The sequence below is a fragment of the Poeciliopsis prolifica genome, unplaced genomic scaffold, assembly GCF_027474105.1.
Source record: "Poeciliopsis prolifica strain line A6 unplaced genomic scaffold, Auburn_PproV2 SCAFFOLD145, whole genome shotgun sequence".
Classification (NCBI taxonomy): Eukaryota; Metazoa; Chordata; class Actinopteri; order Cyprinodontiformes; family Poeciliidae; genus Poeciliopsis; species Poeciliopsis prolifica.
In genome coordinates this window covers 251387-276738 of record NW_026562520.1, presented here as the reverse complement: position 1 = coordinate 276738, position 25352 = coordinate 251387, and the positions used below count along the sequence as shown (strand labels likewise).

The 25352-nt window shown below is 41.3% G+C and overlaps 1 protein-coding gene and 1 pseudogene across 1 annotated transcript in view; both read left to right on the top strand.

Moving 5' to 3' along the window:
* The window catches only part of LOC129355769 (protein bicaudal D homolog 1-like), a 28955-nt gene extending 19640 nt beyond the window's left edge, over positions 1-9315 (top strand). The window contains 7 exon segments of the mRNA XM_055025385.1: positions 969-1361; positions 2068-2530; positions 2533-2825; positions 4142-4293; positions 4392-4602; positions 5624-5709; positions 7084-9315. Coding sequence (XP_054881360.1) covers positions 969-1361; positions 2068-2530; positions 2533-2825; positions 4142-4293; positions 4392-4602; positions 5624-5709; positions 7084-7192 — 1707 coding nt within the window. The 3' untranslated portion in view covers positions 7193-9315.
* Positions 9316-9843: 528 nt separating this feature from the next.
* Positions 9844-25352, top strand: part of LOC129355766 (FYVE, RhoGEF and PH domain-containing protein 4-like) — a 67980-nt pseudogene continuing 52471 nt past the window's right edge.

The window sequence follows — 25352 nt, the reverse complement described above, 5'->3', positions numbered from 1 at the left end:
GAAAACAAACTAATTTTGAGATTGTACAGAATTTTCTTCTTCCTTTGCGTTTATAATTGAATAAGCCTTTCTTCTAATGGCCATTGTTCTTCCTGCTGTTATATAAGATCTTCATGAGGTTTTTTCCATGTATCTTAATATCTTGTTGTGAAATAACTGAAGTTTTGTCTTTTTCTTCAAGATGGAAATGCATCACAAACCTGTGATTTAAACAGAGACTTTCCAATGGAAAGAGAAAACAATCCATCCAAACGATTTGGATTGTTAATATCACAGGGCAATGAATCATTGACAGTTTTGATTGTGTCTATTTTCAAACTAAACCAAACAGACATAAACCTGCAGTGAATAAATCGATTTTCAGTTTTTGCTTGAAGAAATTTTGAGATCAATTTTAGGGATTTTCTGGAAAAGGTGTAGATAGATAATTTTCAACTTTGGGAAATTCAAATGTGAAAATTTTATGACATTTTTAGCTCAGAACTGTTCATGTTTTGTCTAGAAAATTTCTGAGATTAATCTGGAAATTTTTGAAATTATTCTTGCACATTTTTGACTTTTTGAACCGAGAAATTTCCAAATTTTTCTAGATAATTTCTGAATTGTATCTAAAAATGTCAGTGTTTTGTGTGGTAAATTTCCTCCTTCTGTTGTCTGCCACGGCTCCATCACGCCGTCTCACGTCCACCTGTCCAGTAACTGCAGCTGCAGATCAGCATCTTTTGCTATAACCAGACATCTTAAAAATGATGAAATGCTGTACTTTGCCTCTGTGCAAATAAACAGCACAACAGTAAGGAAGTAATTCATTTAACAAGACAAGTGTAGCTGTGACAAACAAAGGAAATAAAAAGGTAAAAACAAAGAACTGCAGTCAATATTTCAGATTGAACAACAAATTATTTATTGTTACACATTTTTAGCATTTCAGAAGTTCTAACTTTTCCTTCTGCACCTCCGTCCTGCAGGTGGAGCGTGAGAAGGCGGGTCTGCTGATGACCCTGCAGGAGTCGCAGACCCAGCTGCAGCACACGCAGGGCGCCCTGACCGAGCAGAACGAGCGCGTCCATCGCCTCACCGAACACGTCAACGCCCTCAAACACCTGAACGCCGACAAGGAGCTGGACGACCCGCAGGAGAGCGAGAAGCCCGACGGCGGCTCCCCGTCGCCGTCGTCCAACGGCCGCCTCGACCCAGACATCCACGGGTTTGAGATCCTGGAGTGTAAGTACAAGGTGGCGGTGACGGAGGTGATCGACCTGAAGGCCGAGCTCAAAGTCTTAAAGGAGAAGTACAACCAGGCGGTGGAGGGCCAGGGAGACTGCCACAACGACGACCGGGTCCAGGCGCTGACTGAGCAGGTTCGCTTCCTCAGACTCACACTGACTTCTCAAATCTGATCAAATAATCTCCACTTCTGCCGGAGCTGGTTCTGCTGCCTGAAGAAAATAAACAGGAAAAAATACTGCAGCCATAATTAGAACCGCAGCATAAAGCCAAACATGCCACAATTAAATGAATCAAAAGCATCAGGGGGACTGACACAGGGCCACCGGAGGACTCCAGGTAGATTCCAGGTGGATTCCAGGTAGATTCCAGGTGGATTCCAGGTAGATTCAAGGTAGATTCCAGAGAAGCGGCCGTTCTTGCAGGGCCAGCTCTAGATAATATGGCGCCTTAGACAGACCCCCCCCTCCCCAACCTTATTTAAATATTGATAAGGTGAATCTGTCAGAGGAAGATCAGGTTTATTGGCTGAGTTTAAAATCATTCATTGATTATTGGTTATTTGCTGTGATGTATTTGTGAACAAACCCAATTTTTAAACACAAACATTACATCATATTTTAATGTGATGTAACACATCACATTACAACATAACACATATGTTACATAACACATATTGTAATGTGATGATCAAGATGATTCTTTAAAGTTTTACAAAGTAAACGTCCTAATTGAATCCTAAATCTGATTGTATTTTAATGTGATGCATATAAATAATCACCATTCTGATGTTGCAGAAGAAGTTCCCCATCATCTCACAGGTTTCTTAATGAAACGCAGGTTTCCCATTTGGAGCGGAGCTACCGGGACAGCCGGGAGCGCGTGGCCGGGCTGGAGGCCGAGCTGCGCGCCGCATCAAACACGGCGACGGAGAGCCAGAGCATGCTGAACGCAGCGCAGGACGAGCTGGTGACCTTCAGCGAGGAGCTGGCGCAGCTCTACCACCACGTCTGCCTCTGCAACAACGAGACGCCCAACCGCGTCATGCTGGATTACTACCGGCAGAGTCGCATCACCCGCAGCGGCAGCCTGAAGGGCCCCGAGGATCCGCGGGCGCTCCTGTCTCCCCGCCTGGCGCGCCGCCTCGCCGCCGCGTCCGCGGCCTGCTCGTCCGACTCCCCGCGCAGCCCAATGGACTCGCCGTCCAGAGACGCCCACCACAGCAACGCGGCGGGCAACGTGGCGGACTCGTCGTCCTGCCACAGCAGCCCCATCCACAACATCAGCGGCTCGCCCTCCATCAGCATATCCCGCTGCCGTCTCCGGTGCCGTCGGATGCGGGCGGCGACCTGCGGAGGGAGCCGATGAACATCTACAACCTGAACGCCATCATCCGAGACCAGATCAAGCATCTGCAGCGGGCCGTGGACCGCTCGCTGCAGCTGTCCCGGCAGAGAGCTGCAGCCAGGGAGATGGCCACCATGCTGGACAAGGACAAGGAGTCATGCATGGAGGAAATCCTGAAGCTCAAGTCGCTGCTCAGCACCAAGAGGGAGCAGATCGCCACGCTGCGGCTCGTCCTCAAGGCCAATAAACAGGTCAAATCCTTCAGTTATTAAAGCGAAGCAGTTTTGATCAAAAGCTGTTAAACAGACGTTTTTAAAGTGGTTTATTGTCAATCAAAGCACATTTCTGCAACATGCAAAGTGCTGAAAACATCAGAGAGTCAACAATCAACAAAACAACAGAAACAGATGGTGAACAAATCACTGTTAAAATCATCAATAAACATCAATTATGTTGATCAACATTTATTATGGTTCGAAAGCAACATGTGGGATTTAGATCAAAACAAACTCAGTGTTTCAGCTGTTCTGCTGTTTTCTGGAAGTTTGTTCCAGATGACGTGTTTTCAGGCACATAGTTCCATTTTATAGCATAATTACCTTCAGTTGTTGTAAAATTGATTTTCATATGAAATATAACTTTTAAAAATTGGACTTGAAGTTGGGTCTTTGTCTCTTTAAAAACTCCTGCTCTTCCTGAAACTCCGCCTTCAGGAAGTCATCCCAACATGGCTCCTCTATTAAAACCCTCCTGTTGTCTTCGGATCATTTTGACCCGAAGACAACAGGAGGTTATTCTTATTTTTTTCGTCAAGTTCACATTTTGCTCCAGCAGAAAATTCATCTGAGTTGTGAACACTGTAGGTCTGATTCAGGACTGTTAGATTTCAAGTTGCTGTATGCAGTTGCAATTAAAAAAATGTTTTATAAGGGCTTGTCCTCGGGTCATGTCAACCCGAGGGCAACAGGAGGGGGGGGAAATTTGAAAAGATATCAGTTTTACGGAGATCAATGATGCCATTCCATACTGTTTGACTGTCCAGCTGTGATTTCCTTAGTCTTCCGGTCAGTCTGACCTGAGGCCTGGGTTTGGTTATCTTTATTTCTTTTGTAAAGTTTACATTTGAATTGCTTGAGCCTAAACTTCCCCCTGAGTTGTGCACACCGTAGTTCTGATGCAGGACTGTTAGATTAAAGTTTCTGTATGCAGCTGCAATTGAAAAACATATTTTTTAAGGGCTTGTCCTCGGTCGACATGAGCCGAGGACAACAGGAGGGTTAACCCTTTAACAACATTTTTACCAGTATTTCACTGAGAAGTAGTTCCTTTAATGAGTAATCATGTGTTTGCTAATTGCTGCTGGCTACTCTGAAGGAGCTGCATGAAGCAAAGCTGCTCTGTGAGGCAGAAGCTCAGAACCCGCAGCTCTAAGGAGGAGTTGCACCTCGAAGGCGGAGGTTATTCTTCGTCCACCCAGCCGTTTGCACAGCCGACTGTTTGCAAGTTAGAATCACTGAGTTCAACAAATTCTTCAGTGAAATTTATAGTTAAATATTCGTTCTTGCAGACAGCAGAAAATGCCTTGGCTAACCTGAAGAGCAAATATGAGAATGAAAAGTCAGTGGTGACAGAGACCATGATGAAGCTGAGGAACGAACTGAAAGCTCTGAAGGAAGACGCTGCCACCTTCTCCTCTCTCAGAGCCATGTTCGCCACGAGGTGAGGAACTCCAGCAGAGGAATGTCTTCCCCTGGCCTGCTGGGACCAAACTGGGACCAAACTGGGACCAAACCTCCTCACCTTCTGTCTGTCTGCAGGTGTGATGAGTATGTCACCCAGCTGGACGAGATGCAGAGGCAGCTGGCTGCAGCAGAGGACGAGAAGAAGACGCTCAACTCCCTCCTCAGGATGGCGATCCAGCAGAAACTGGCCCTGACGCAGCGCCTGGAGGACCTGGAGTTCGACCACGAGCAGATTCACCGCGGCCGCGGCGCCAAAGTGCCCAAGATAAAAAGCAGCCCACCCAAAGTAAGTCATGTGTTCAATTTCACCCCACAGGGGATGAAATTAAAGACTCTGATTTGCAGCTGAGGGTCAGTTCTGTTATGATTACCTCTCTGAACACAGAGGTAAAGCCGAACCTCAGTGGTGAGCTCCGCCAGCCACAAAGTTAGCTGCGCTTTACAAACTTTACAAAACATCCAAGTAATTTAGCACCTCAGAATCCATCTGGAAGAATGTATTCATCGGAAGCTAAGTGGCATCAAAAAAAGTTTGCAAAAATGCTAAAAGAGATGTTACCTGTGATTTCTGGATTAGTGACTAGATGTTTTTTAAAGGAATCATCAGGAAGGCCATCTTGCCTCCTTATTGTTAGGCTAAGTTAGAACATCAGACTTGCAGCAAAAATGTGATTCTACAAAGTATCAACTCAGGAAAAGAAAAAGATTTCAAACCATGACGCGTTTCTTTCAACTTCACAGTTTATACTTTATTGTAATGGGACAAATATGAGGAAGTTCATATGGTATGAAGAAGTTTCTCATCTTAACCTTCAGTATTTTCCACATGTCAGTATTTTCAGCTTAAAGTGTTGTTCTCTATTTTCATACTAAATATTTCAAAACATGACAACCAGGAACCAGAAACGGCTGCAGAAGCAGTTTATGTTTTGTGACTCACAGCACCTCCTTGTGGAATATTAGGAACTAACAACAGATACAATTTATCTCACATCAACATAAATTATATTAATTATAATTACCATGTGTTTCATGGCTCATCTGCTGTTTTGAGGACTCCTGTCTATTCTGATCCAGAGTAATAAATCTCCACCACTAGATGGCAGCGTTGGACTGTGTCTTCTTCATGTGTTTCGTTCCAAAGCAGAATCAGTTGTTTGTGTGCCAGTAACTGGTTCCAGTTCATGCTGATGCTTTTTCAAGCAGCAGTTGTTTCATAAATGTTTGAATGTGAACTAATCCTCCTGTTTTGATTTTGTTCTCTAACCTCAAGTGTCACCACTCTATATATTTGTCTAATTTATCAGTTTTTTGTAGATTGTCAGCAGCCTTCTGCCTCAGTATCGACATTCTCCCCACAACTAAGGCGAGGGAGAGCCTCGTTGGCCCGCAGGTAACCAGCTAGAGAACCTGCTGACCTCTTCACACCTCTGCATCCAGACAATTGGTCCTGCATGTTCTCTGTAGTCACACTTCTGCCACGTTATGAATAAAACACCTTTCATTCCAGGGTTGAAGATTTTCTCTCTTTGCATGTGTAATTTTGCATGGCACTTCTCTTTAAATGCTTACTTTTTCACTTGGAGTTTGGACTCAACAGTCTACATTTGTCCAGAAACTAAATTTACTCATTTGTGATGTTTAAAACAGTGATGGGAACCTTTGGCTCTTCCATTCACCACTCGATTCTGAGTTTTGATTTTCAAAACAATTATTCATGAATTACACTAATTTCTGATCCTCATCATCTACTCCAGTCTGTTTGCAAGGAAGAAAGACAAATGAAGACATTAGCATTCTTTTTCACATTTATTACATTTTAAATATTAACCCATGTTTAGACGCAATCACTCCTTTCCTGCATCTTTTGTTTTGTTACAAAGAGACAGTCTGCAGACCGTCTCTTCCGAGAACAACAGCGTTGCAATTTCCAGGAATTTTTAGCCATTTGACAGTTTTTTAATAGTTACCTCCTGATCAGTGCTCCACATTCATGTCGCCTCTGCAGATACAAAAACCAGACAGACTTCCTGAGAATTCGATAAAAACCAAAATGTTTTCCTCCAGCGAAGACGGAGCCGGTTGAATCTCTCTTTTTGTAGTGTTCTCTATATTGTGCTGCTTCCTGTTTAGTTACAAAACGAAGGACAACGGACAGCAAATTACAAAAATATATACATTGGTTCTAAATCACCTTTATTTGTTTTAGAACAGAAACAAACTGTAGTTTGTTCTGAATCTGCATTAAGTTGCTCTGAGTCAAAACTTTGGAGAACCAGATTTTAAATGGTCATTTTTGGGGCGTGTGCTTTCTAAGGTCATCCTGCTGGAAGGTCAACTTTGACCCTAGGAGAGCTATAGAGGTCAGCCGAAGTTAAACAGCTTGAATACTTTCTTTAGATTTTCATTTCCAAAGTAAACAGCAAACCTTGTATGAATTTGTCTTCATGTCTTCGGGGTCTGAATGCTTCTCTGAGGTTCTGTCTTTATGCTTCAGGTTTGGTTTATTTTCAGCATTTTGTGCAGATTTTTGTGAATAATCTGCAGACGTTGCACAGTCAGACTCTGATTTTCGTTTTGCTCAGCAAACCCAGCTGATGCCAGTAATTTTGTTTTCTGCAAGCAAACTAACTCTTTACAGGAAAGCTAAACTCTTTTTCCCTAAATGTTTCAATTTTCCTCCTTTTGTAAATATGTGTCACATTTTGCTGTTTTTATCCGTTTTTTGCTCACTAGAAGTTTTTCTTGTTTGTTTGTTTTTTTTCAGTCGTAAATTTCTGGAATACCAAGCGGTCTTGTCCAGCAGTCGCAGCCTTCTCTCGCCGTGCGACCCGCGTAGCTGCATGGCCCACCAGCCTCAACCCCCCGGCACCTAGCCCCGCCCCCGGCACCTAGCCCCGCCCCCGGCCCGCCCGTAGGAGCCATGCAGAGGCAAACACGCCCTGGATGAGGGAGGGGCCTCCTCTTCCCTCACTGGACTCTGTCCCCCACCCCGGCCGGGCCCGGTCCGGTTCTGGCCCGTTCTAGCCGGTTTCTGACCTGGTTCTAGCCGGGTTCTGTTGGGCCTCCCGGCTATCTGGGTCGTAGAAGAGACGCAGGATGCGCTCCCCGTCTTCTGGGTGCGACTTCCTGCAGGACTGACCGGCAGAAATGCTGCTGACGCTGAACTGGAATCTTTCCATTAGTTCACTGTTATTTATTAATAATTTATTGACTATTTATTATTTACGGGATTTAATAATGGTTGTATGTTTTTCTTCTGTATTATGTTTTTTATAAGAATTCATTCCTGCTGTGGAGTCGAAGTAATCGGTTTCACAGATTCACTTTTTTGTTCTTCCATCAAAAATTCAACAAAAATAAACGTTTGATTTGGACGTTTTCTAGAAAAAAGCGTATCTAGTTAATCCATATAGAATTTTGTGAGAATAACAACCAAATAAATCATGTATGGAGTTTTTTTTACACAGTAGCTCTGAGACACTTTGGCTCGGCGGTTCCAGGGAACTAATAACAAGAAAAGGTTTCGTGTTTGTGACTTTTGATTCCAGCTGTTTTTCTTTCACAGGTTTTTCTTGCGATGCTTATTTATGAATTATTTTGACATTTTTAAGTTAGGTACACAAAGACTGTTTTATATCACTCCTTGTTTATTTATGACACATTTTTTACAGTGGGTCCTGGTGATGCTTGCAGCTCAGCTCTCAGAAACTGAGTGGATTTGTTCAGGCTTTTTGAGCTGCTTTTCATTTTGAATTGCACAAGTTGAAATGAAGGTCTCTGTTATCTACTCTGTATTTTCCTCGTTGAGTATTTTCGGACTTTCTCGCTGCGGTAGAAAGCTCTCATGCTACTGATTCTTTTCCTCATTGTGACACAGAGAGAAAAAACTTTGGGGTCCATTTTTAGAGTCAAATATTACCAGCATGTTTTCATCATGTTATATATTCATTTATAAATGTCAGTTACTTAGCAAGCTAAATGTTCAGCCCAAAACTAACCATTTAGCTCTGAGCTAGCTTCATATTTAGTTTAAAATTAAATAGCTTGGTAACAAAATATTTAGTTTTACATTAAATGGGTACCTTACTTACTGAGTTTTTTAAAGCTAAATATTTAGTTTAGTTTTAATTTAAATATTCACCTTGATCACTACATATTTAGATCCAAGCTAAAGAATTTACTTAATATTTAGCTTGGAGCTAATTATATCAACCAAATAATTAGCTTGCCAAATAATATTAACATTTATAAATGAATGAATAACATGGTGAGAATATGACTGTTCAGTGAACTGCCATGTTTTTCTCTTCTGACAGGCTAAATAAATCTAATAATTGCGTTAATTTTTGACAGTAAGTTTAAAAGCTGCCCCTCGTGTTGCCGTCTCCCTTTGCTTCCCCAGACAGGATGCAGTACAGCACAAGCACAATTCTGCACTATGCATTTGAGCAATACAGCAGCAGCAGCAGCAGCAGCAATCACAGGCTGCAGCAATCACAGGCTGATCTGGGGGAAACCTTTCTGTCATTAAACTGTGTGGGAAGGTTAAAGCAACAGAGAGTTCCAGATAAGAAAGAAATTAATTTTCTGTTACAAAACTAAAGCTTTGTCTCCTTTTGAGACGCAGAAAATGTGGCAACTGCAAGGAAAGTTTCATTTTTCTGCACCTTCCCAACATTCTCATGATTATTATGTCCTAAGTTAAATATTTCCAGCCTGATCCTCCACAGCCAGAGTTGGTGTGTTGGAGGAAACCATTGACTGGACATTGTTCACTTGTTCACCACAGATTGATACTTTTGCAACTCCAGAGTGATGAAGAGGCAGCAGCTGGATCTGTGCTGACTCGTTAAGAGAGAGAGACTAACCGGGTTCCTGGAAACAACAGGAACAGGAATGCTTGCAGTTTGCTGGGACATTGTGGGTTTTACAGTTTCTCCACCATTTGAAACAGTGTTAAACTGGATACACAAGCAAATAAAATATTTCTCCTTTGGTTCTGCCTTCCTGGTTATTTTCACCTGTAGAGAATGAGCTGATGTGGTCCAAGCACTAATATTTGACTCTAATATTTCCTCCACAAATAAATAAATAAATTACTCAAGTAAAGGAAAACGGTATAGCTCTTTATTGCTGAGCTCACAAAACTTCTATTTATTCAGTAATTTTTTTGAACTCAGAATGTTGACTGAAATTCTATTAATTACAGATCCAGCAATTAGATTTAAATTAAAACTGATCATCTAATACCTCCACTGGTTTATAAACCTGCTTTAAACTTCCAATATAAAAACAACTCTAACCTTAGATTTAGTTCAAACTGCAGAATAAAAGCTGAAGCTTTGATGAAGTTGTTGTGTTTCAGCAGAAAGCTGCAGACTCAGTAATTATTACTTCAATTATTTCTGTTGGAAAAATTCCCAAACAGAAACCAGTGGGGGCGGGGCGGGGCGGGCTCGGAGCGACACGCCCATCAAGGTGACTTTGGAGGGAGACCAGGACCGAGCCGGCCCGCTGGAAGGAACCGAGCTCCTCAGGCTGGCACCGGTTGGACCCGGACGGACCGCGGACGGACCGCGGACCAGTGAGCCGCCGCTGCTCGGAGTTGGATTTGCTGGGAAGAAGGAAGCGCGTTTCTGAAAACTTACTTTTATCTCCGGTGTTTGTTCGACCCTCCAGTGAAATCGGTCAGTCGGAATGATGGATGAGGGGAAAATGGAGAGCTTCAACCGGGTCGCCTTTCGCAGGAAGCAGCGCAGTCTGGACCTGGGCCCTCGACGGGCCACAGGTGGGTTCGTGTTCTTCTGCCTCTGCTCTGGCTTCATGTGTTTTAAACCAAGTGCATTTCTGAAATCCACCTAAATAAATCAGTTTTATCCCGTTGTTTGGCTGTAATGTTGGGTCGGCGCTCACGTGTTGTGTGATTGGGAAAGCTTGGAAACAGCTGCAGGCCTTGTTTAGCCATCATCACTGCTGTCAGAGGCGAGTCAGAGGCGAGTCCCAGCCTGCTGGCTGCACCGCTGGCTGCACCGCTGGCTGCACCGCTGGCTGCACCGCTGGCTGCACCGCTGGCTGCACCGCTGGCTGCACCGCTGGCTGCACCGCTGGCTGCAGGGCAACAATTTTCTCCCTTATAAAGGAGATGAACTGATCTGCTGGAGGAACACTGAGGGAACTGTTCCCACTCTGCTGTGTGCTCCAGCCTCAGTTATCAAAACTCCTCCAACAGTTTGCATCATTTCAAAGCTGTGATATATGGAGAGCTGCACAGTCAAAATGAGCTGCAACACTTTGGGTTATTTAGCCTGTCAGAAGACGAAAAACATTTCCACAACAAACTCAAAACAGTTAAAGAATGAGCTTCTTACAGCAATGCAGATGTTCAACAGTGACTATCTGCTAGTTGGAATTTATATGGAAGTTCTTAAGGACCAGCTTTTATTTTGACAGTCTGCTAAAGCATATCGCAAGTGAATTTGCATATTAGCTTAATATGCAGCTCAGAGGAAGCTAAATACTTCACTTGGAGCTAAATAGTTGGTGAACTAAATATGAGCTCTGAGCTAGTTCATTATTTAGCTAAATATTTAGCTTGCAAATAAAATGTTTGAAGCTGACAGTTATTAAGGTTATTTGTTTAAATATGAACTCATTTTTCTCTTCTGACAGGCTACATAACCCAAATGATTGGGTCATTTTTGACTGTTTTTGTCACCAACGGTGCTCCATATCATAACGGATCTTTGCAAACTGCGAACATGCAGCTGCATATTTAGTCAGATGTTCTCAGAACCCGCTCCATGTTCCGGCTGTTTGCTCTGTTTGGGCCTGTCTGTCTGAGGCAGGAAGAACTCACATAATTTGGTCTTATCTTGGAACTGCTACTTGTGTAAACACGCTGCTGGGGAGACTCAGCCACGCTCTCAGACAGACTTGAACTTTTCTCTGTGCTCGGTGGGGGCAATGTCCACACTAGGTAACACTTCAGCTCATATGATAGTGGTGGCGGTTTCATAAAGTCAGCTCCAGTCTCAGGTTATAAACTGGTTCAGGAAATGAGGTCGACTCTGGGTCACCCCCAGGTGACCCAGTCGCACCTTGAGTCATCCGATGTGAGCTTTCATCAGCATAGCTGCTGTTTTGCACCATTAGCATGTAATACACCTGCGTTCATGTTTTTATCTCTGGGAATACTTTATGATGACAAATTCAAAATAATGTGGCTGGAGTTTAAATGAACTATCATTTTTTACTCAAAATTCATAATAAATCTGCCAGGTTCCTTTAACTTTATGTTATAATGTTCTGGTGCATTGATATCAAATATGGCTGGAATTGCTTGGAAGATGGAAGCCTAAAACTTTTATCATGCCAAAGTTTCAATGTTCTTCAAAAGGTATCAAATTGTTTTAAATGTGCAGTCGTAGAAAAAGATAGCCAATGGAAGCTGTTTGCTAGGAAGCCATTTTATAATAGCAAATAACTAAATACAAAGTAAGATCTTTGTATTTCCCTAAACAATATTTTAAAACTGGAAAAGTAACTTGTTTGTTTTTGTTGCTTTTTGAGAATTTTTTACTTTTGCTAACATCCTGTTCATATTCTGGGGGCTAAGCCCCCCATGTTCATAAAACCTAGTGACGCCCCTGCTGTTGATGTGAATCTCTAATTTCTGGATCTAAAACTTAAGCAGTCATTTTGTTCAGTCGTTATTTTGGTTTTGTCCAAAATAACAACATTTCCTTCAGCTCCAGAATGTCCAGGAATCCAAAACATCTAACGCTGACGCTGCACATGTTGATGGAAATCCAGTTGTTGGATTTATTTTCATTGCCTCCATGTAGATAAAATGAATCATGTTTCTGAACTTCCTGGATCGAAGCTCTGGGTTCTGCTCCAGTCGTTGCCTCGGGTCACTGCGCCTCATAACGATGATCCGGCTTTCCTTCAGACATCGTCTGCAGCCGTACGCTGCTCTGCATTTAACAAGCTGCTTTAATTGGATCCTATTTTATAATGAAAATGCTTTTTTATGTTTGGAGTTTTTTGTCTTTATCCCATTTTCAGAAATCATCCGTAATGTTTGGAAGTTTATTTCTCAGCAATCTGTAACTAAATGAACACTGCAGTCATAAAACTTCAAGATAGGAAAGATTTGATTTGGTTTTATTCTTTATAATGATCAATCAGCCAATGTTTGATAAAGATATTAATGATCCTCCAACTTCCCCACAGTCTGTGATTTAGTTTTTATTTGATATTTTTAGAAGCAGTGAGGAGTGGAAGAAAAGTGGAGCTGATGGTTGCACTGTTGCCTTGCAGGAATTAAAAGTCTCAGGTTTGAATCTTGACATCTTTCATTGCAGTATTATGAAACACACTGGAGGCAGCATCATGCTGTGGGGAAGTAGGGCAGTGTTGATGGGAAGAGGGACGGAGCTAAATCTAAGAAGAAAACCAGCAGAAGATCTGAGACTGGGGTCAAAGTTCACCTTCCCTCAGGGCAACCACATCATGTGCTAGAAAGGCCGAGTCGGGCGTGCTGCGGTGGCGCAGGGGGTTAGCATGCCCCACGTTTGGAGGCCTCAGTCCTTGACGCGGACGTTGCGGGTTCGACTCCCAGTCCCGGCGACAAATGATTTAAAAAAAAAAAGAATGGCCTAGTCAAAGTCCAGGTCACTCTGACCAAGTTCAACTGAGAATATGTGATATGACTTGAAAACTGATGTTCACAGATGTTCCTCATCTAATCTGTCTGAGCTTAAGAAGCTTAAAGAAATTAAATTTCACAGTAAAACTAGCAGAGATGAGATTAGAGTTTTTCCCCCCACTGTCGCCACATGCATTGTCGTGAAAGGAACAGATTTGGACCTTGGACCGTCGCTTAGTGCTGGTGTTTCTGTGAAGACGGTCGGCTGTTTTCCAACAATGAGCTGCTTGTTGTTGGCTCAGAAAGGAGCAGTGGGACTGTATGAATAGGGAGCTGTGTGTTGCTGTCGCTGTTCATCTGGACCGAAACGGCTCTGTGCCACTTCTACAGGCTCTCAGATTCATTTTATGTTCTGCTTTGCTTTCAGAGCAAGTGGCTCTGAAGTGCCAGTATTTTTATTTTGAAGATGGAAACGTCTTTGAAAAGTGATTATTTTTGATGATTCAGAAACATGCAACCCAAGCCGGCCCAAGGCATAAGCAAACCGGCCCAAGGCACAAGCAAACCGGGCCACTGCATTCAGCTTCCTAACCATCAGGGTAAAAGTTTGAATTTCACACCTTAGCTCTAAAATATTCAGATTTTTTTTTTTTACTTGAGAATATTGTTGAATTTGGTTTGATGGTTTTCAGTGGAGATCAAATTTAAGATTTAAATATATTAAAATAAACATTTTTTAGCATTTTATTGTTACCATAGATACAATCCTATGCTAGGCGTTTAATCTTTGTTTTGAGTTTCGGTTTGTTCAAAAATTCATCTCAGCAAATAATCAGTTTCCGTGGTTGATTTGGCGAAGTCTTCCTCAGTGACCTCCGGTGTTCCTCAGGGTTCTGGTCTTGTCTTTCTCAGTGACCTCCGGTGTTCCTCAGGGTTTGGTCTTGTCTTTCTCAGTGACCTCCGTGTTCCTCAGGGTTCTGGTCTTGTCTTTCTCAGTGACCTCCGGTGTTCCTCAGGGTTCTGGTCTTGTCTTTCTCAGTGACCTCCGGTGTTCCTCAGGGTTCTGGTCTTGTCTTCTCAGTGACCTCCGGTGTTCCTCAGGGTTCTGGTCTTGTCTTTCTCAGTGACCTCCGGTGTTCCTCAGGGTTCTGGTCTTGTCTTTCTCAGTGACCTCCGGTGTTCCTCAGGGTTCTGGTCTTGGTCCTTTTCTCCACCTGTCTTCTCCCTGTTGGTCTTACTTTCAGAGAATCTGCCGTTCGTGTTCACAGCTCTGCGGATGACACCCAGCTCTCTCTGCGCCATCCTTCCTTTCTGACGGCTCTGTGAAATTAAGTTACATTTTTGTCTGAACTCCCTTAAAGCTACAGGATGTCACTTTATTTAAAATACGTTTTTCACATTTACATGTTGTCACAGTATAATATAAGCAGCTCCTCTGCCTTCTCCCAGTGCTCCCAGTACTAACTGCAGTAAACCATCACTCAGTCAGAGTGACTTTTTATTTCTGTAAAAGTTAAATTTCATCCTGTCCAAGATGACAGGATGACCGTTTTAAAATGATTCCAGAGTTTCTCCCTGTGGGATCATGAATAGCACTTTATCTCCTGTTTCTGGCTGGATATTTTGTTTTTGGGATGTCGATTAGATTACGGTAACTTCCTCCTCAGCTTTCCTCTTAAAATCATTCCTAACTTTTATTATACTCACAAGCCACCTTATAAGTAGTTATAGAACAGTTTAACAGTTTAATAGCCAATCACACGGCAGAGTTCAGGTATAGTGAAACTGAGGGTTACTGTAATCCAGGTGTCCCTTCCTGCATAATGTAAAACATGAGCTGTTCCCTAATGGAGGTTCAGTTGATATCCACACCTGGCTCAGGTGATAGCAGCCACGATGCTAAAGGTCACAGGGAGTGTTGGAAGAAGAAAAAGAACCAAGGAAGGAAAAAAATTAACAAACCTATAAAACTATTCCAGTCAGTCACTTCCTGGTTGTTAAGGTATTCATCTTCAAAGTGTCCATAAATTCAATCTGCAGCTGTCCAGTAATTATTTAGCTACAAAATATAAAAGCTTATTAGATGAAGAAAAGCAGAAGTGTTTTTTCTCTTCTATTTATACGACCTGCAGGAATATTTCAATCTCTGCTGCTTGTGTAATCTGAAGATGACGTGATTTATCTGCTCAGTTGGTCATCAGGGGGTTTTTAGTTGCATGTAACAGGATACGGCAAATTCCTGTTTGAGTAATAAACCTCAGAAGATGCAGAAACACCGACAGATGAAGGGCGTTGCTGTAGCAGTACCACGAACTTCCAGTAGGTGGAGACAAATACCAAGACTTTTTTTTTTTCTACTTTTCTTATTGCTGAAATGAACCAGATTTAAAAATGTGAGACTTTTATTTTATTTTATTTAGATTAGATTTTTAAATGTATTTAAGTTATGTCTTGATTTTTAGTTTATTTTTAGTTTTGTCAAAATCAAACATCAACACTTCATTTGCTGCAAAGCATTGATTTATTAGTTTGCAATATTGGAGCCATTGTTTAAAACTGTCTGATTTAAAATGTTATCTAACTTGTTCCTAAAACAGAGTTGAGGAGTAAAAAGGTACATATTCAAGAGTAACTTTTTTAAAGGAAAAATACTTCTAGAAGTAGTTGTACTACTTCGTGCTCTGTATTAAAACTTTTTAATTTTAACGTTAATTCTACTGTCAAGCGAAAATGTGCCATTTACAGACACTCAGCTGCAGTTTATGTTGAAGTGAGACCTCTTGCTTGTGCACAAGCTTTGTTGCTATTTCCTGTCTGTTGAGTCTATTGTAGCATTTCCAGGTAAAACTCTGTAATAATGGAAGTACCTTTCATCACATAAGATGTTGCTTATTATATATTGGTTTAATACATTTCATATTGAAATTTTGTAATAATTTTTTGTAATCAAAAAACTATTAATCATTTTTGTTATCAATTTTTTTCTTTTATGTGAGTAAATATAAGCTTGTTGCAATAAACAATAAATTAATTAACTGAATAATGAATTAAAACAAGCTCAATAATTTCCATTTGCTTTATTAATAATTTTCTCTTTTCTTTCTTTCTGGATATTTTCAGTTTGGTGTTTTGGTCTCAATTGAATCATTTTTTTAAGGACAGTTTTGTTTACAGAGACTTCATAATTCATTTTATTTGTTGTTTATTTTAGATATTTAAAATGTCTTCTCGTTCCAGTGTTAAACTTTAAATTCTAACCGACATTTATTGATCTTTGCGATCTTTGATGAGTTTTTGCATCGTCGTTGTTTCCCTGGTGGTTGGGCTCCAGAGCCCCCAAATTCATCTAACAGCCTGTCGTGATTTTCAGTTAAAAATGTTTAAAGTTGACAGGAAATTTGAAAATATTACTTGATAATTATGTGTTATTAAAAGATTTGAAGATTAATACCTGAACACCAAATATAAAATCTTAAAGAATCCAAACACTGATTTATTATGTCAATTCCATTATATTACTGGAAAATGATGTCAAAGCAACAACATCTGGAACAATTTATCATCTTTAGTTATCATGTTGTGTAGGTAAATACTTGTTGACACAGTTCCACCCTAACTTGAGACAAATCTTTGGATACTTCACTCACGTTTGTGCAGAAATGATCCTGTGTTTCAGACGCAGAGTGAGAAGGAAACTTGTTTTCCATTCGCCAGCTGCAGCTTCCTGACTGGGTTGTGTTGCTTCCCTCTCCTGACTGGCATTGTTCGATAGCGGGCTTTTCCCAGAAACCTCCCGTATTCTTCTTTACCTTTTGAGTTCAAGCTGAGCTGAAGACCAGGATGGACGTTCAGAAGGAAGTTTTTGATTGAGAAATCTTGTATGTTTGTGAAATCCGGGGTATTCCTTCCCCAGAAGACGGACAGATCTGCAGGATGGATGATTCTTTCTCTTCACTTGATGTGAGGAGCAGAACAGCAGGTCTCCTCTCCCTCTTTGAGTTCTGACAGGAAGGAAGGAAGTCCAGTTCACTAAACACAGGAGTATTTTTGGACTTTCACACACCTTCACTTCTCCTCTTGGACACAACATGGACGACCTTTATTCCCATCTGAGTTGGTTAGAAGCTGGTAGGTCTGGACTTCATAATGAATTAAAGCTCACTGATTAACTGACCTTGAGTGGACTGACAATGAAACGGCGACGCAAGTACAAGTTTTGGAGCCGGAAAGGTAAAACCTCAAAGATGTGTCTGCTCTGCTGTTATGGTAAGATCTGGAAACTCCTCGGTTTTTGTCGTTTTGTTTTTAAACGTGAGTCAATGCTATAGAAATGCATTTTCATCCTTCCCTGTCTGGCTTTCAGCTCTTCTGTTTTCTGGATGAAGTTTCTAATCCTATTATCTTGCTTTCCTTCTGATAAGCTGTTAATTTAGCTGCTGGGTGGTTTGTGTAAACTCTCCCGCTGTATAAAGCTGCTCGTGTTTTCTTCCTGGGAGCCAGTGTGGATTTAGCAAACTGCTTCAGTATCGTTGGTGTTCAGCAGCAAGAAGGAAAGAATTTAAATCTGCCACGCTGTAGAAAGAGAGGCTGTTCTGTTCTCAGAGGTCTGGGAACCGTTTCCCCCTCTCAGACCGCTCTGGCCTTTTGGCAGCTTCCCCAGTGGCCCATTTACTGTTTCCATGCTGCGCTGCACTGGAGACGACGATTCATACGCAGAAAGCCTGCAGCCGTTTCCATCTTCTGGGATGCTTTGCACCGTTGGTGAAGGAGGTTGGTGAAGGAGGTTGCATCAACCTTCGCCTGCAGGAGGAAACGGAGTGAAGCTTTCTGTTCCCTCCTGGTTGGCAGGAAGGAAAAGGCCCGGGTCCTTTCACCACGCTCATTGTTCCAGCGTGAGACGAACACAACGCCGTTCCAGTTGGCTTGACTTTCTGTTTCTACAGGAACCAACTCCAGCTGCCTCTGATGTGAGGAAACGTTAAAAATGGATAAAGTTTTGTTCATTTCTGTAAGTTTCAATACTCTCAGCCTAATTGGTGGAATTTCATCGCAGCTCTGGCTCAGACAGGAGACGGTGCAGCATAAAAATCTCTCAAAAAGTATAAAAAGTTGCATGTTCACTCTTCAGGTCATTTTCAGATTCCCATTAGCCACTAGACTATCAGGATGACGGCCATTCTTCAGGATGGCTGTCGTTTTTCATCCTTTCAAAACCAATTATTGCCATAAATTGTTACCCATTTTAATAACTTAGATGAACTTTGTGTCACATTATATGTTTTTGACTTTGGTCATCTGGTTCATACAACTTTAAGTAATAATATGTAACAAAATCAGATGCCAAAACTGAAACTGAGGACTTTGCTGTTTTGGAAGGAGACGATCAATCGGTCAATCAATGAAGTTTATTTGTATGGCACATTTGAGCAACAAGGCAGTTCAAAGTTCTTTGCATAAGAAAACAAAATGAAAAGTAACAAAAGCAACATACAGTTGATTGAGAAATGAGTGACAAACATTCAATTTTGATGAGATTTATGACGAGATGTGATGCAGATTTTCGTCTTCAATGGTCATCATGTCACACACTCAGATTTTTATCAGGTTCTAATGTTAGAATCTGCAGCCGTTCAGGGTGACGCCTGCATGCCCTGCAGAATCCACTCAATCCACTCGAGGTGAAAGATGGTTTCATTTCTTTGAAATGCCTTGCTGCTTAAATGTTCTATGTAAATAAAATTTGATTTGACTTGATTTTAAATGACCCGTTCTTGGATGATTAAAAAATATGTTGATGTTCGATGCAATGAAACCTGTTCATCTGCAGCTTGTACAAACAATTACTGCATATAATTAGAGATGAGAGACTTAATAAGCATGTAAGAGTGAGTTTGTACTGATTAGACCTTTATAGGCAGTTTCAGGCTACAGTCTGACCAGATGCTATTTGAGATACAAAAAAATTTTCTGCAACATGAATAGTATTTCAGATTGAAACAAAATTATAAAAAAAAATAAAAACACTCAGCTGGTCAAAGTTTGGATCAATTGTGCATCTGTTTGCAGCCATTTTCACATGCATAAAGTGTAAACATTGAGTTGAGGGGGCGTGGATAGCAGCTCATTTGCATAAAAGTGACAGACGCATTAAAGCAGCTCATTCCAAAAGGACCTGAAAAGAGGCAGAACTGAGGAGATAAAATCTCTTTATCTGAGAATGATTTTTGCAGAAAAATGTAACAAACATGTTCTGAGCTGTCCTAGCTGCTTGAAAAAGAATAGGTCCCTTTTCAGAGAGCATTTCCACCAGCTCTGTTTGGTCCACTTTAATCCACCTCCAGTCCATCTATCTGGAAAGTGTGGTGGATTTGGGGGAGAGAGATCAAACTCTGAGACCAAAAGTCCAAACTCTGGTCCACCTACAAACCTCGGTCTTTCTTCAGTTGAAGTTCGAATGCGTATGTGAACACCAAGTGGACTGGAGACCGCTCCAAAAACAGGAAGTGGACTACAGCAGGGCATTCTGGGTAAATACAACCAAAGCTAACATGTTAGCCTAGCGCTAGCAGCAGAAATGGCTCCTGGTCTTCAGCCAAAGACTAAAGAGAAATCCTCCAACACTAAACTCTGACGCCTCCATCTTGTTTCATCTGGTGAAACAGGAAGTTGCTCTGAGTGTCTTCAGAGGTTTTTGTGTTGTTTCCTTCAGTGGTTGTTGGTGCAGCGCCCCACTGGCCAGGAGAGGAACAGGCTGGTTTGGGTCAGAGCAGAGAGAAAGAACTGGACTGTCAAAAACATGGTGCTTATTGCTGTTGTTGTTGTTTTGCTTACTGACTAATTATTTAGTGTTAAAAACACCTGAAAATTTGGACCTGGTTTCCAGGTAGTTTGTTTTAGTTTGTTATATGAATCAGGTTTTCTATCTTGTTGCTTCATCAATAATTAGATTTGCTAATTTTATTAACAACTGGTACAGTATAACTTTCTGTCTTTGCAGTTTTGATATTGCAGCATGTTCTGATTTAGCCGTTTAAATGCTGCTATTAGTCTTACTATTATTATATCATCTCCAACTCTTCTCCGAAAGTGATTACGTACCAAAAACTATATTTAATTCCTTCAGAATAACACCTCAGCCTTTTACAGCGCCTGTCCAGATCTGCTGCAGTGTTACATAACGTAAAGAGGAACATGAATCCTGATGGGCAGCATGTGATCGCTGAAGCATCGACAGGATTATTGACTGTCCAGGAAACGTGTAACGCTTACACAACACTCTCCATTATCTAACCCAGAGATTGTTTTTTTTTCTAATTACCAGTAGATCAATAATGAGCACAGCAACACTTGACTTAATGAACTGGATTTTCAGGAGATCAACAGATATGTTAGTATGTTTTGCTCTCATCATGTCTCTCCTCATCAACATGAAACAGTTGAAATGAGCCTGGGAGGTTTTCATCAGCCCGTTTATTCATTCAGCTTGGATTAGGGTTGGATTAGTTTGTGTGTTTACCTCCAGGAAAGATGAAGAAGATGAGGCGGATAATGGACCCGCCACTTTTCTCACCCTAAATAAAGTAATGAATCAATTTGGTTCCTTTCAGCCGTGTTATTATTCCTCTTGCAGTGTCGTTAATCAGCTGATGTTCATTTTAGGAGGTAGACGTGTTTTTTTAATATGTCGCTGATTTTACATATTCAGACTCAGACTTCACTGCTGACTCGTTTCCTTTCTTAAATGTTTTTACAGACTCTGATTCAGCCTCTGGAGTTTTGTTTGTTGCATTCCTGATGCTTTTGATCTCACTTGTGCATACATTAACATGCTGGTGTCGGCACATAACACCAATCCTTCAACGCTGGATTTCATTATGTGTGTCGCTAATGAGAGTCAATGAAAACAGCGAGGGCTCTGATGCATTCTGTGAATGCAGTTTACATGATCTGGGTTTAATTACTGTGGGTGAGGGGTGTGTGGGGGTACAGGGGCCGTGTGGGGGTACAGGGGCCGTATGGGGGTACGGGGGGCATGTGGGGGTACGGGGGGCGTACGCTGTGCATTAGAGATGAGGAGGTGGTGAGTCATGGCCTGCAGACATTCGTCCAGTGGGAGGACAAAGAGGTGGACAGGCTGGTGCAGAGACAGAGGAGGCTGTGAGGAGGTAGAAAAAAGTGTAATACTGGCTGTGTGTTTGTGTGGAAGGAAGGTAGTGAGGCATCTGACTGCATTAAATCTCTGAATATCATCCGATGTCTGACAGAAACATCCTGTCATGTGCAAAATGTCTGCTTCATGTTTCTGTGCCAACAAATAGTCAATTCAAACAAGTTTTTATTTATTTTCATTTTGATTTCTGCAAATGTTTTTATAATAACTTTGGCCTAAATATATTTTTCTATCAACCTGTAAGTTGTTGTCTGCTGGGCTTAAAAACTCGTAATTACATCAGAAACGGGATATTTTACATTTTGACAGAGATCACTATTTTTTCACTGGTGCAATGCATGCTGGGCCGATGAGGCGGACAGTTTATGGTGGACCAGGGTCTGTAAACAAAGAACTCAAGATGACGGAGGCTGATGATGGCCGCCCACAAAACGTCTTTATGTGTCGTTAAACACGAGATCTTTGCCACAGCCAATGTGATCAGCTTCTGATCTACTGAACTGTTATCAGAGCTAACAGCATCTGATAACATTAGCTAGAGCTAACTCCATTAGCAGGAGCTAACTCCATTAGCAGGAGCTAACTCCACTAGCAGGAGCTAACTCCATTAGCAGGAGCTAACTCCACTAGCAGGAGCTAACTCCATTAGCAGGAGCTAACCCCACTAGCAGGAGCTAACTCCATTAGCAGGAGCTAACTCAACTTGTAGGAGCTAACTCCACTAGCAGGAGCTAACTACACTAGCAGGAGCTAACTCCATTAGCAGGAGCTAACTCCACTAGCAGGAGCTAACTCCATTAGCAGGAGCTAACTCCACTAGCAGGAGCTAACTCCATTAGCAGGAGCTAACCCCACTAGCAGGAGCTAACTCCACTAGCAGGAGCTAACTCCACTAGCAGGAGCTAACTCCACTAGCAGGAGCTAACTACACTAGCAGGAGCTAACTACATTAGCAGGAGCTAACTCCACTAGCAGGAGCTAACTACACTAGCAGGAGCTAACTACATTAGCAGAAGCTAACTCCACTAGCAGGAGCTAACTACACTAGCAGGAGCTAACTACATTAGCAGGAGCTAACTCCACTGGCAGGAGCTATTGTGAAATTAGAATAAATTGGAAGTTAATGAATGAAAGTGACAGTGTTTGTAACAAACTGTTATAATAATGTAATAATGTTTTGATTTGATGCTAACTGGAAACAGCTTGAGATTTTTTCTGACTCTCCTCTTCATCCGTTTGTTTCTCCTCGTCTTCCTTTCAGCATGTTTATTAAACAAACTATTATTTTTAACAATAGCAGGTGTGATTTCCTTCCTCTCATTCTGTGCACTAAGGACTTTGCAGCAGGTGCATATCAAGCTGAATGTTCACCTGCCTGCCCATAATCCTTGCATGATGGTCTCTGCATGCACAGACTGGACTGTGAATAAATAGGTATGAAAAAGTGTCGCCATGGAAACGACAGATAGCAATCATCCAGCATTTTGGTTTATAAGTTGATATTATTGCCAACATTATTTTGAAGTGCTCCCCTTGCTGCTCGACGTGTTTCTGGAACCCAATTTGTTTCTAAATGGTTCTTCAGTAAAAGCCGCCTGGCGTCACATTAATGTGGCGTAAATAATTGAATACTGTGGCATGTTCTGAAACCTGGGAGCTGAGAGGGATTCGCTCTGCGTTGTTAGAGTCCACCCGTCACACTGGGTTAGGATGTTGAGCTGAATCACTGCGTCATCCCCGGAGGAAAATCACATCGTCTTCCTCCAGCTTCTGACTCCGACTAAAACACTCCTGAGAACCGAGCGAACGGTCTTGTTAGGATTGTTGGGAATATAACATCAATAAGAACAATGAACTATTTTGGAATTTAGGTGACAGACATTTGAATCCAACAGACAATATATCAGAGAAAAAAACCACAAAATATATTTATATTCAGAAGATGAGATGTTCCTTATTGAGCCTGTAAGTCCCTTCAGGTTATTATTATCAGAATTAATCCGAAAAGAGGTCAGGTTGCACTGCCGTTGGAGCCTCTTCAAGCATTTAGTATGAAGTGGTGAGTGAACCTTCATCAGAGCAAACAGCTTGTCCATTACGTGGCATGAAATTAAAATATTTTATTATTGGGTTATTGTTGATAAGCAAAAAAGACTTCTTTAGTTTTTTCTAAGTTTTGTTTAGAACAGGGACAATGTGCAAAAAACATTAACAAAAGGCTTAAGCTAGTTTCCATCTGTACTCACTGAGCAGGTGAGTTTATAAAACAGTTTAATATAAAATATTCACTGAAGGTTTTAATATATCCTATGTACAATCACTTAGGTTGCTTACTTTTAAATTTAATTGAAATATGAACTTTCTTTGCATGAGTAGGAACATTTTAATCTGCTTTTCTAAGTAAACACCTCCTACTTTTAATCCATCAACTAATTGATTTTCACACATCTTGTAATTATGACCATGAAAAGCAACTTTCTGCATTTTTTGAATTAACCGTGTTGATCTGCCTTCGGTTTGACAGCTAATCTGTTTTAAATGAAGCTTCATGTTTTTATTCCTGATTCTTTGTTTTCCTCTAAAGTACTTTGAATTACCATGGCATGAATTGCTGCCTTTAAAAGTTTACAGGAAGCCGAGCATGAAGCATTCTTTCTGTCTGCGTAACAAGCAGGAATACTTCGGCACGTGTCTGGCACATTGTGCTGCTGAGGTTTTATTATTGCTCTGCAGACCCTCCACTCTCTAATTAGTGTGTGGTGTAGTGAGGTCTAGCCACACTCACAGCATGGTTCAAGGTGTGTTTGAGATTAAGAGAGACAGTAAGTCCTTTCATGTAGCTGCTGGGAAATATTGGATGTTAACGGCCAACAGGCAGCAGTGGGAGCCACTGGGTCCATGTTGAATTTGCTGAGGTGAAAAATGAAAAACGAGAGCAGAGAGGAAGGTCAGGACTGTAATGTAATGGCTTTCTGCAGTCGAAAACATTTGCATGTTTATCAAATAGGTTTATTTGAGACCGACGCATTAACAGACTGAACAGAAGAGCAGTTTTTACAGCGTGAGCTGGTTTTAAACAGCACATCTAAAAATATTAGAAAGTGAAATAAGTAATTTAAAATACATACAAATACATATAAAGCAATGAAATCTAAAAACACGACAATAAAACATTAAGCGTTCAGTTCCAGAGTTTTTTAAACATTGAAACTGGTTACAGTTTCCTTTGATAGGGAGTCGGTTCCAGGTCCAAATCCTCTCAAATAGAAAACTGTGAGTTGAAGTGGAATCATATTTATTTTACTGGATGGAACCGTAAAGTAAAAAACGTTCCAGTAGATCTAATGCCCTATAATTTCTGTATGCTGTCACGTAATGTTTAAACATTTAAACATTGTTTTTATTCCCCCAGCGAGGTTTAGGTTTGAGAGCATCACATTGTGCCAACGCTTATGAAAGCAGCATTTCCTTCTACTTTAGCACCCATCGATGTCTGCAGGTCATTTTCTGAGCCGGGGGGAAGAAGTGCTGCCTTTCTTTCACACATCGTGACTAATGGAGCCTCCCCTCCCACCTACAACAAGCAATATGTGCTTTTAGTCGATTCAGATGAGCTTTGTGTTTTAGACTCATCTCACCAGTTTATCACTGGACTCATCCAGCCCTTCGGCCCACTGCATGCTTTTTATTTTTACTTAATATTTACTTTTGGTTATGTTTTAATGATAATATCTGAGTTCTTATCAAATGAACTCAAACTTAAAATAGATATGCATGTCATCAAGCTAAAGAGCAGTTAGTTCCTGAAATGAAGGGATAGCAGGAGCTGCACATTTCAGACATTTTCAGACTTAAACTGCTCTATTAACATCTGAGAAATGATCTGTTAACGTCGGCTGTCATTTTTTCCAGTTTTTAGTTTCTGAATTAGGAGTTGAAGGACAAAAAGAGTCAAAGTCAGTCAAGAACTTTCTCAGCACTGGAAGGTGTGAGAGGGAGGTCGCCTGCAAACGACCCAGTTCTGCCACTTCTGACCTCAAAATGACGCAACTTGGAATTACAAAAATAAATTTGCTAAATGGAAAAGTCATTTTAAAACTAACATTTTTTGGTGGAAGGTTTTTGTGCTATGAGTTTTCTGGCTGTATTGTCATGTGATCAACAGCTGGATGTTGCTACTGCTGGAAAATACAAAGAAGACGACAGGAAGTGG